Source organism: Vipera ursinii (assembly GCF_947247035.1).
Source record: "Vipera ursinii genome assembly, chromosome: 3".
Taxonomy (NCBI): Eukaryota; Metazoa; Chordata; class Lepidosauria; order Squamata; family Viperidae; genus Vipera; species Vipera ursinii.
In genome coordinates this window covers 93579441-93592830 of record NC_139516.1, presented here as the reverse complement: position 1 = coordinate 93592830, position 13390 = coordinate 93579441, and the positions used below count along the sequence as shown (strand labels likewise).

The window sequence follows — 13390 nt, the reverse complement described above, 5'->3', positions numbered from 1 at the left end:
TAATCTCAAAAAAAACCCACATACTACACAGACTCCTGCATAAAAAGTGAATATATATTTTCAATGAAAACTAGAGGGACTATGCAATACTTATTCAGCCAAAAAATACAAATATTCAGGTAGGTAATAATAATAATGATGATGATGATGATGATGATGATGATGATGATGATGATGATGATGATGATGATGATAATAATAATAATAATAATAATAATAATAATAATAAGAAGAAGAAGAAGAAGAAGAAGAAGAAGTTGGAAGGGACCTTGGAGTTCATCTAGTCCAACCCCCTGCTAAGGCAGGAAACCCTATACCATTTTGGACAAATGGCTGTCCAGTCTCTTCTTAAAAACTTCCAGTGTTGGAGCATTCACCACTTCTGGGGGCAGGTTGTTCCACTGGTTAATTGTTCTAACTGTCAGGAAGTTTCTCCTTAGTTCTAGGTTGCTTCTCTCCTTGACTAGTTTTCATCCATTGCTTCTTGTCCTGCTTTCAGGTGCTTTGGAGAATAGCTTGACTCCCTCTTCTTTGTGGTGGCCCCTGAGATATTGGAACACTGCTATCATGTCACCCCTCAACCTTCTCTTCATTAAACTACACATACCCAATTCAAGCAACCGTTCCCTATATGTTTTAGCCTCCAGTCCCCCAATCATCTTTGTTGCTCTTCTCTGTACTCTTTCTAGAGTCTCGACATCTTTTTTACATTGTGGTGACCAAAACTGGATGCAGTATTCCAGGTGTGGCCTTACCAAAGCATTGTAAAGTGGTATTAGTACTTCACGTGATCTTGATTCTATTCCTCTGTTAATACAGCCTAGCACTGTGTTGACTTTTTTGGCAGCTGCAGCACACTGCTGGCTCATATTGAAGTGATTGTCCACTAGGACTCCGAGATCCCTCTCACAGTTACTACTATTGAGCAAGGTACCACCTATACTATACCTGTCCATTTGATTTTTCCTGCCTAAATGCAGAACCTTACTTTTTTCACCATTGAATTTCATTTTGTTAGATAGTGCCCAGTGTTCGAATCTGTCCAGATCCTCCTGTATCTTAAGCCTATTTTCTGGAGTATTGGCTATTCCTGCCAGCTTGGTGTCATCCGCAAATTTGATGAGTTCCCCATCTATCCCCTCATCCAAATCGTTGATGAAGATGTTGAAGAGCACTGGGCCCAGAACAGAGCCCTGGGGCACCCCACTACACACTTCCTTCCATGTAGATGCAGTTCCATTGAGGACCACATGCTGAGTACGGCCTGTCAGCCAGCTACGAATCCATCTGGTGGTGATGCTATCTAACCCACATTTTTCTATCTTATCAAGTAGTAATATTTATTAATAAAATACTTCAGTTTTTAGATGTTCATTTCTACAAAGTATATTTTGATTAATCATCCCATCTACTTGTTGTTGTTGTTGTTAGCTGCGAAGTCGTGTCCGACCCATCGCGACCCTATGGACAACATTCCTCCAGGCCTTCCTGTCCTCTACCATCTTCTGGAGTCCATTTAAGCTCACGCCTACTGCTTCAGTGACTCCATCCAGCCACCTCATTCTCTGTCGTCCCCTTCTTCTATTGCCCTCGATCTTCCCCAGCATTAGGCTCTTCTCCAGGGAGTCCTTCCTTCTCATTAGGTGGCCAAAGTACTTGAGTTTTAGCTTCAGGATCTGGCCTTCTAAAGAGCAGTCAGGATTGATCTCCTCTAGGACTGACCGGTTTGATCGCCTTGCAGTCCAAGGGACTCGCAGGAGTCTTCTCCAGCACCACAGTTCAAAGGCCTCAATTCTTTGGCGCTCAGCCTTTCTTATGGTCCAACTTTCACTACCATACATTGCAACTGGAAAGACCATAGCCTTGACTATACGCACTTTTGTTGACAGGGTGATGTCTCTGCTTTTTAGTGTGCTGTCTAGATTTGCCATGGCTTTCCTCCCCAGGAGCAAGCGTCTTTTAATTTCTTGGCTACAGTCCCCATCTGCAGTGATCTTGGAGCCCAGGAAAATAAAATCTGTCACTACCTCCATTTCTTCCCCATCTATTTGCCAGGAATTGAGAGGGCCAGATGCCATGATCTTGGTTTTCTTAATGTTAAGTTTCAACCCAAGTTTTGCACTCTCCTTCTTCACCTGCAACAAGAGGCTCTTTAGTTCTTCTTCACTTTCTGCCATTAGAGTGGTATCATCTGCGTATCTTAGGTTGTTGATATTTCTTCCGGCAATCTTAATTCCAACTTTTGATTCATCTAGCCCTGCCTTTCTCATGATGTGCTCTGCATATAAGTTAAATAGGCAGGGCGACAGTATACAGCCTTGCCGGACTCCTTTCCCAATTTTGAACCAATCAGTGGTTCCGTGTCCAGTTCTCACTGTTGCTTCTTGACCCGCATATAGGTTTCTCAAGAGACCAATAAGATGGTCTGGTACTCCCATCTCTTTAAGAACTTGCCACAGTTTGTTATGATCCACACAATCAAAGGCTTTAGCATAGTCAATGAAGCAGAAGTAGATGTTTTTCTGGAACTCCCTAGCTTTCTCCATGATCCAGCGTATGTTGGCAATTTGATCTCTAGTTCCTCTGCCTCTTCGAAATCCTGCCTGCACTTCTGGTAGTTCTCGATCCACATACTGCTGAAGTCTAGCTTGTAGGATTTTAAGCATGACTTTACTAGCATGAGAAATGAGTGCAATGGTGCGATAGTTTGAACATTCTTTGGCACTGCCTTTCTTAGGAATTGGAATGTAAACTGATCTTTTCCAATCCTGTGGCCACTGTTGAGTTTTCCAAATTTGCTGGCAAATTGAGTGTAGCACTTTTACTGCATTGTCTTTTAAGATTTTGAATAGCTCAGCTGGAATACTGTCACCTCCACTAGCTTTGTTGTTGCTCAGCTTTTCTAAGGCCCACTTCACTTCACATTCTAGGATGTCTGGCTCGAGGTCAGTGACCACCTCATTGTGATTATCAGGGACGTTAAGCTCATTCTTGTATAGTTCTTCTGTGTAATTTTGCCACCTCTTCTTAATCTCTTCTGCCTCTGTTAGGTCCCTGCCATTTTGGTCCTTTATCATGCCCATTTTTGCATTAAACGTTCCCTTCATTTCTCCAATTTTCTTGAAAAGATCTCTGGTCCTCCCTATTCTATTGTTTTCTTCTATTTCTTTGCACTGTTCATTTAAGAAGGCATTCTTATCTCTTCTAGCTATTCTCTGGAATTCTGCATTCAATTGGGTGTATCTTTCTTTTTCTCCCTTGCCTTTCGCTTCCCTCCTTTCCTCAGCTATTTGCAAAGCTTCCTCAGACAGCCATTTTGCTTTCTTGCATTTCTTTTTCTTTGGGATGGTTTTGGTTGCTACCTGTTGTACAATGTCACGAACCTCTGTCCATAGTTCTTCAGGCACTCTGTCTATCAGATCTAATTCCTTAAATCTATTTGTCACCTCTACTGTATATTCAACAGGGATATGATTTAATTCATACCTGACTGGCCTAGTGCTTTTCCCTACTTTCTTCAGTTTAAGCCTAAACTTTGCAAGGAGAAGCTCATGGTCTGAGCCACAGTCAGCTCCTGGTCTTGTTTTTACTGACTGTATAGAGCTTCTCCATCTTTGGCTGCAGAGCATATAGTCAATCTGATTTCTGTGTTGACCGTCTGGTGATGTCCATGTGTAAAGCCGTCTCTTGGGTTGTTGGAAAAGAGTGTTTGCTATGACCATCGCATTCTCTTGACAGAATTCTATCAGCCTGTGCCCTGCTTCATTTTGCACTCCAAGGCCAAACTTGCCTGTTATTCCAGTTATCTTTTGGCTTCCTACTTTAGCATTCCAATCCCCCATGATGATAAGAACATCATTTTTTGGTGTTAGTTCTATAAGGTGCTGTAGTGCTTCATAGAACTGGTCAATTTCATCCTCTTCAGCACTGGTGGTTGGGGCATAGACTTGGACTACTGTGATATTGAATGGTTTCCCTTGGATTCGAACTGAGATCATTCTGTCATTTTGAGGATTGTATCCCAGTATTGCTTTTCCTACTCTTTTATTGACTATGAAGGCTACTCCATTTCTTCTGAAGGATTCTTGCCCACAGTAGTATACCTGATGGTCATCTGAATTAAATTCACCCATTCCTGTCCATTTTAGTTCGCTGATACCTAAGATGTCAATGTTCAGTCTTGTCATCTCTTGTTTGACCACGTCCAGTTTTCCTTGATTCATGGATCTTACATTCCAGGTTCCTATGGAGAAAAAATCTTTACAGCATCGGACTTTCCTTTCACCACCAGACACATCCACAGCTGAGCGTCCTTTCGGCTTTGGCCCAGTCGCTTCATTCTTTCTGGCGCTACTAGTACTAGCCCTCTGCTCTTCCCCAGTAGCATATTGGACGCCTTCCGACCTGAGGGGCTCATCTTCCAGCGTCATATCGTTTTGCCTTTTGGTACTGTCCATAGGGTTTTCATGGCAAAGATACTGGAGTGGGTTGCCATTTCCTTCTCCCGTGGATCACGTTTTGTCAGAACTCTCTGCTATGACCTGTCCGTCTTGGGTGGCCCTGCACGGCATAGCTCATAGCTTCATTGAATTACGCAAGCCCCTTCGCCACGACAAGGCAGTAATCCATGAAGGGGATCCCATCTACTACATACCCATTATCTGAACTAGATATAATTAAACTAGATTCTGCTAAATCTTAATTACAGTCAACCTGATCCATTTAAAAAGTCTATAGGTTGGTAACAAATTTATTAGGATCCCAAAAAGCAGTAAAAAGTGTGTGCAAGATTTGAATTCTTCAGAAATTTTTATCAAAAAAAAAAATCTGGAATACCCAAATTATGGAAAAAAGCAAGGGATATCTTTTGGGACTAGATCAGGTATTACAGCCATGACTCTTGTTAAAAATCAAACTCAAAGGAAACTGAAATTAAACTGAATTCATTGTTTATCAATAAGTATAATCTGTATTAGATTACTTGTAATGATTATTTTTCCTCTCCCATCAGCTCTGAAAGCACAAATGCCATTTATTTGCTGCCATAGGTGAAGCTCGGGGGTTTCTGGGCTGACAGAAAGCATAAAAATGGAATATTAACCCTTTAAATCAGCAAAGGCAAAGAATCGTTTGGGACAGGGTACCGGGCATAAAATCAAGTGCATGCTGAAATAATATGCTGAAGTAGACAGAGGACTCAAATGAACTGCTTAGTTACCTTAAAGGTGCCAAAGTTGAAAAAAACTGTCTTAGCCAATGAGTTAAATAAACAATCTGAAGAAAAGATATATACACAGACATGCAAGCATTTCCATATATATATATACACAGGGCTTTTTCTCTCATAGAATGCTCAGAACGGAGTTCCAGCACCTTTTTTGGATGGAACCTTGTAGGGTAGGCAAGGCGGGTTGTATGACACATCTGAGTTCTGGCACCTTTTTCTTTTACAAAAAAAGCACTGTGTGTGTGTATACATATAAATACATACATACATACATATACATACATATACATATACATATACATATACATATACATATACATATACATATACATATACATATATATATATATATATATATATATATATATATATGTTTTCTGAGGTTTTCGCGGGTGTTTGTATGTGGATCTTTGGTCATTTGGGTTTTTCCCCGCGTAGAATTGAAGGTGTAGGAGCAACGTTTCGACGGAATCCCATCCGTCATCCTCAGGCTGGTGGCTTCAGCTTCCTTCTTCTGGGAGAAGCATGTGGTAGTGGCTGTTTGTTCCTCTTTTTTAATATTTTATATTTTATATATATAAAATATCTAGGATCTTAATAAATACTGTCTCAAGCTGTGTCTAAAGATGACAACTGAGGTCTACTAGAAACAGGATAATGGAATAGCAATTTTATGCCCAGAATGAAACCAATTGATTCCATTCTTTGAGAAAAGGCAACTACCGGTTTTGAAAGAAGCAATATTTTGTTGACATATCTTGTTTTCTGTTTAAAAACAGAAATAACGCACATGTTCCATCTCTTCAGCATGGAGATTCATGAATGAAAATGTTAAATTATGAAGTAACAATATTATAACAGATTCAACTTTAAAAAGCACCATGAATGAATTATATATATTAGGAATTACGTCTAAGCTTATTCCAACATAATTCTGACTACATGAACATCATTGCTCCAACCTGAGAACCAAAATCTGACAGCTGTACTCTCCATTCTTCAAGTGATTTACCCACTAACATTAGAAGTGAGACAAATGAAGAGCAAATTAAGCATTTTGTGTTTTTAGAGCCAGTCTGGTTTAGCAATTAAGGCACCAAGCTAGAAACCAGAAGACCACAACTTCTAGTTTGGCCTTAGGCATGAAAGCCTGCTGGGTGATTTTGGGCCAGACACTCTCAGCCCAACATATCACACAGGGTTGTTGTGAGGAAAATAGGAGGAGGATCATTTATAAATGACTCAAGTTGGCAAACATAGCTAATACTCTGGAGTCATTTATTTGAGTCATTTATAAAAGTAATAAAGCCATGATATAATTAAAATTAAATAATAATTTTCTTCATCTGATCACTGTATATTGCTTTCCAAAAATAACATGGCTCAAACAAGTTTTCTAACTGCATCGTGATAAATAAAATTCAAATGTTTAAACATTCTTTAGAATTAAAAATAGATCCCTGAATGATAAAAGTTAGCTTACAGGTTTGTATCTTAGTGCATCTCTGTAGGAACCAAACAAGGCCACCTGAGCTCTAAGGAACGCCCTGGCTACTCCATCACCAGTAGCTGTGGACTGCTTCTTCAGTTGATTTTTCAGGGCCGAGACCTGCATGACAGAGAAGAGCAGTTAATTTGACACTTCAGAAATTGGTAAAGGGAGGTACAAACCCAATCAGCAGGCAAGCTATGGTGTCTGCAGGTCAGCCAAAAAATCGTGCCCTTCCTTGATAGCTTATCTTTTTAACTGCAAAACACACCTGCTGATCTGTTAATTGAAATGAAAGCAGGGGATGCTGGTAAGTGCTAATGCAAATTGGTTTATGCTCTCTTTTTTTCCAAGGCCTCTTGACATAAATAAGCTTTAATTATTTTACAGTAAGTGGTTTGAGAGATTCTTCTTCTGTAGATTTCTTGCCACCATCATATGTGCTTGGTGTCTCGGATAAAGACGAACAGATATCTTTCAGTTGAGTTACAGAAACTTTTTAAATTTAGTTTATCTCTTAGTGTAACCCCACTTATTCTGTGCTACCAAACTCACAACCACGTGTTTTTTTTCTCCTGCCAGAAGAGATTTCACTAATGCTGTAATTTATCAGAACCAGAAATGGTTCAACTAAATGGTAATGGCAATGCTTTCATAAAATCACCATACTGCAGCTTATGAGTTGTATCTATCTCTGAGCAAGCTCGGTGTCGGAACTAATGTTATATAGCCTGTGTGTATATTATAAATGTCCATAGTATATTTAAAAATATAACCTGCTTTTCAAGGCATTTATCAGAAAGTTGGGAAAAGAAGAAAGGATGCGATGGATAAAGCGAAAGCTGAGACACTGATTTGGAATGTTTAGGTAAAGTATGAATGGAAGACAGACTAAAATTAATGAATTAATGAATGTATAAATATCCATGTGCTTAATAACAAAACACTTAATATGGCTCTTGATCCCCAGAACACTGCCCATTCCTTTTGTATGTATTTTTTCCAGTCAATTAGCATATAATACAATAGATTCCACGTATATATTTATTTATTTATTTATTTTATTATATTTATATACCGCCCTTTCCCGAATGACTCAGAGCGGTTTACAGGGTGATTAAAACGAAAAATGCAAAAGTTAAAAACAATTAAAAAATTATATCAATCCCTGAACAAATAAAAAACCCAGTTAAAATTAAAATTAAAATTCTCAGACATGAAGCTTAATTGAGGTCCTTGATCAATAGTATCTAGATAAAAACTATGGCAACTGTAGAAGAGCTCCACAACTGCAGAAAATATTCTGCCAATAATTCTGAGAACCAGAGCATTTCTGCTTTTACAGACGAATTGTATTAGAGTTAATAATGAATTAATGATTCTTATTTTGGAGACAAGTACACAGGTTGCAAATATCACCGAGTGCAGATTATGCAAAATATCTCATCACAGCTAGTATATATCTATGAAAATCAAAAGGCATTACTAAAATATTAATTTTAAAAAAATCAGGAACAGTGAATATTCTTTTTTCTTCAAATAAGCAGCCATGATTATTCTTGACAATGATTATTGTAATTGAAGCATCAGTCTAATTAACAATGAAACTGAATAATGCTAATGAGAGCTGAACATGGCATCAGAGAAAAGACTAGCTCTACAGGTGATAAACCTTCACAATAGTGACATTTTCCAATGTAAAGTCACAGTTACTGTGATATGATCAAAGACAAAGACCCCCATTGGGTCTAATTATAACTATACTTTTGGAAAAGAATTACTGAGTTGTTATGTTCATAAGTTATGCAAAAAGGCCTTCACCTTATAGGTCCTCTCCCTATAGTTGTGATCTTTTCCATTTAAATTCAAGCACCATGGATTCAGATAAAAGTTTAGAGTCTGATTCATTTAGACATGGAAAACCTATACCAATATTCATATAAGTTTAACCACACCCATCCAAACAAATCCCAATTTTTTTAAAAAAAAATATTGTATTAGACGTTTGTGAAGTAATTGAATCACTCAATATATTAATAATATATATATATATACAGTTATGTACCATATATAGTCGTTTAAAGAAGGAAGCAAAGTATCAAACCAACAGCAATTGTACATAATGGAGAGGAAAACTGTGTAAATTTTAGAAAATCATTTAGCTGTTTCTGTAACGTAATTATTGGAACAATGTAAAAGCAAAAGAAATAATCTTAAGCATTTTTAAGATATAAGATTCACTGAATTCAACAAGTCTTCCCTCCAATAAAAAAATGGTACAAATGAACACTATCATGCTATCTGCTGTTTTTTCTCAGATTAACAGTGTTTTAAATTAACCTCAAGGAAGACTAATGCATAGCGGAGGTGTGAAAAACATTTCAATTCGTTTAAACCTAAGAGACAGTTTGCTGCTACTGAAAAGATATTGCACATACTAACTCTAAGATTGCATCAGTTGCTCTTGTATTGGGTTCTCATTGCTCTTTGTCTTGTAGCATAAGGAAAAAGTACACTGGTGATGCTGGTAAACTGGAAAAAATGCACCAACTTTTGGAATTAGTGAGAAAAGAAAATGGTAAGTGAGCACCTGTCCAGCCTAGACAAGTTCAAATCACCAGGACCAGATGGATTACACCCCAAGGTTCTCAAGGAACTGGCAGACGTGATCTCAGAACCACTGAAATGAACTACCAGAGGACTGGAAGAGAGCTGATGTAGTTCCCATCTTCAAAAAAGGGAAAAAAATAGATCCTGGAAACTACAGACCTATCAGCCTGACCTCAATACCTGGGAAGATTCTGGAAAAGATAATCAAGCAACAAATCAGCAAACACCTTGATGCAAACAAAGTCATCACTAAAAGTCAACATGGGTTTGTCAAAAACAGATCATGCCAGACAAATCTTATTACATTCTTTGACCAAGTGACAAAATTAGTGGACCAGAGGAACGCTGTAGATATAATTTACTTGGACTTCAGTAAGGCATTTAATAAAGTAGATCACAACCTACTACTTGATAAGATAGAAAAATGTGGGTTAGATAAATTCAGATTAAATTAGATTAAATTCAGTTTAATTTCAGTTTCCTTTGAGTTTGATTTTTAACAAGAGTCATGGCTGTAATACCTGATCTAGTCCCAAAAGATATCCCTTGCTTTTTTCCATAATTTGGGTATTCCAGATTTTTTTTTTGATAAAAATTTCTGAAGAATTCAAATCTTGCATACACTTTTTACTGCTTTTTGGGATCCTAATAAATTTGTTACCAACCTATAGACTTTTTAAATGGATCAGGTTGACCGTAATTAAGATTTAGCAGAATCTAGTTTAATTATATCTAGTTCAGATAATGGGTATGTAGTAGATGGGATGATTAATCAAAATATACTTTGTAGAAATGAACATCTAAAAACTGAAGTATTTTATTAATAAATATTACTACTTGATAAGATAGAAAAATGTGGGTTAGATAGCATCACCACCAGATGGATTCGTAGCTGGCTGACAGGCCGTACTCAGCATGTGGTCCTCAATGGAACTGCATCTACATGGAAGGAAGTGTGTAGTGGGGTGCCCCAGGGCTCTGTTCTGGGCCCAGTGCTCTTCAACATCTTCATCAACGATTTGGATGAGGGGATAGATGGGGAACTCATCAAATTTGCGGATGACACCAAGCTGGCAGGAATAGCCAATACTCCAGAAAATAGGCTTAAGATACAGGAGGATCTGGACAGATTCGAACACTGGGCACTATCTAACAAAATGAAATTCAATGGTGAAAAAAGTAAGGTTCTGCATTTAGGCAGGAAAAATCAAATGGACAGGTATAGTATAGGTGGTACCTTGCTCAATAGTAGTAACTGTGAGAGGGATCTCGGAGTCCTAGTGGACAATCACTTCAATATGAGCCAGCAGTGTGCTGCAGCTGCCAAAAAAGTCAACACAGTGCTAGGCTGTATTAACAGAGGAATAGAATCAAGATCACGTGAAGTACTAATACCACTTTACAATGCTTTGGTAAGGCCACACCTGGAATACTGCATCCAGTTTTGGTCACCACGATGTAAAAAAGATGTCGAGACTCTAGAAAGAGTACAGAGAAGAGCAACAAAGATGATTGGGGGACTGGAGGCTAAAACATATAGGGAACGGTTGCTTGAATTGGGTATGTGTAGTTTAATGAAGAGAAGGTTGAGGGGTGACATGATAGCAGTGTTCCAATATCTCAGGGGCCACCACAAAGAAGAGGGAGTCAAGCTATTCTCCAAAGCACCTGAAAGCAGGACAAGAAGCAATGGATGAAAACTAGTCAAGGAGAGAAGCAACCTAGAACTAAGGAGAAACTTCCTGACAGTTAGAACAATTAACCAGTGGAACAACCTGCCCCCAGAAGTGGTGAATGCTCCAACACTGGAAGTTTTTAAGAAGAGACTGGACAGCCATTTGTCCAAAATGGTATAGGGTTTCCTGCCTTAGCAGGGGGTTGGACTAGATGACCTCCAAGGTCCCTTCCAAATTATTATTATTATTATTATTATTATTATTATTATTATTATTATTATTATTATTATTATTATTATTATTATTATTATTATTATTACAACTAGGAGGTACTGCCCTGAATAAACAAAAGGGAATACATGTGAACGTGTACACACACACACACACACACACACACACACACAAAATATTGGAACTTGACAAATCTGACATTATACTGAAAGGTTAAAAGCACTGAATCAATAACCAATTTACTAAATGTAAATAGAATGGAGCACTGAAATTAATCTTCAATCCCCCAATATTACAAGGAATGCGGCTATTCAATATTTGTAGGTAACCCATGTATTATCAGGTATACTTCTTCCTTTTAACAGGAGGGCAAGAAAGTTAAAACACGAAGTAGAGAGCAGTACAATGGAACTTTTTCTATTCATTAGATCAGACATGTCAAACACAAGGCCTGGGGGCCAGATCCGGCCCGCGAAGTGATTTCATGTGGCCCGTGAAGCCATCCTGGAAACAGTGAGGGAACGGCCCCCACTGCCTTGGCTCTGGCCCAGAGACCCTCCTTCTGCCAGAGACTCTCAGATCTGTCCCACTCCTGCCCAGGCCCCCATAGGCACCCTTGATGCGAATGATGTAGAGCTGGCCACGCCCACCCGGTAGGCCATACGCACTCTAGCCACGCCCACCCAGTAGGCCATGCCCACCCTGGCCATACCCACCCGGCCCCTTGAGGGCAACCGCAATGCTGATGTGGCCCTCAATGAAATGAGTTTGACACCCCAGCATTAGATCAACCATGGCCACAGCTTTATAACAAGATGCATGCTGCTTGCCTGTAAACATTTAAATGAATACAAGGAGGATCTGCCATCACAACAGAACCCCAACTCCACACTATGCCTAGAAAATGCGCTTTCTGTGGCTAGACTCGCTGATACTAATGTTAATGAAAGAAAAGTGCTTGGATTTGCTGAAAATTAATAGATTGATCATTCTGATATAATAAAACAATGTATGCATAAGAGAATGAATATTTATTGATGCATTTTAAAGAACTGCTGTTAAATAATATGTGGTTCATATACAGATACTTCTCGACTTACAACCATTTACTCAGTGACTGTTCAAAGTTACAATGGCAGTGAAAAAAGTGACTTATGACCAGTTCTCACATTTACAACCGTTGCAGTATCCTCATGGTCACGTGATTAAAATTCAGGTGCTTGTTGAGTGACATGTATTCATGACAGATGCATTATCCTGAGGTGATGTGATCACCATTTGCAATCTTCCAAGCTGACTTCTGACAACCAAATGGTAGATTTGCTTAATGACCACATGATTCACTTAAGAATTACAAGGATTTGCTTAAATATGGCAAAAAGATCATAAAATGGAACATGACTCACTTAATAACTGCCTTGCTTAGCAACAGAAATGTTGGGCTCAATTGTGGTTTTAAGTAGAGGATTACCTGTAATCACCTTACTAAAGACATTCCTTTTAAATGGGGTGTTACATAGACATTTAAAATTAATTAATTAATTAATTAATACACTTAGACATATATTTTGGAGCAATTTAAATAATTCAAGTTATTAAATAATTTAGAGAACATTTTGAGAAATGGTAAACGTTTTCTTTTTGATTTTAAAAATACCAATGTATTCTACTGCCCTGTCTCTCCTCTTCCCTTTGGTGACTATTGATTAGTATATTTCACTCTAAACTATGAGCTAGTTGTTTGATATTAATACACTTCCACTTACTTAGCACTATTAGAATCTCAGCAACCTGATCACTGGGGCAGAAGTGCAGCTCATCCTGCAGCGGTATGCTTTTGAAATACATTAAAAAATGATCCAAGTTCTAGAATACAGAAGTGATGCTCTGAAAGGTGTGAAGGATCCATTACTCTAGTTCTGAATGAATTGTACTAATCATTTAATTTCAGATTAAAAATCTCACTTTTTCTGCTTGTCTATTCTAAAATCTATATTGTAGTGCAACCTGGATATCTGAAAACCATTCCAATGATTGCCTGTCCCAAACTACAAGGTGATTTGAGGTTTTCTGTGGAGTATTTGAGGATCACTATGACACATGAATTATTAATTCCAGAAGTTGCTTTTCTATTTAATAAATTCTCTCTACAAAAAG

At 38.3% G+C, this 13390-nt stretch overlaps 1 protein-coding gene across 1 annotated transcript in view; it reads right to left on the bottom strand.

The window, feature by feature from the left end:
* DENND1B (DENN domain containing 1B) overlaps positions 1–13390 on the bottom strand; it is a 234567-nt gene that overhangs the window by 52588 nt on the left and 168589 nt on the right. The window contains exon 13 of the mRNA XM_083359778.1: positions 6711–6836. Within this exon, the coding sequence (XP_083215904.1) occupies positions 6711–6836 (126 nt within the window). The remainder of the gene's footprint in view (positions 1–6710; positions 6837–13390) is intronic.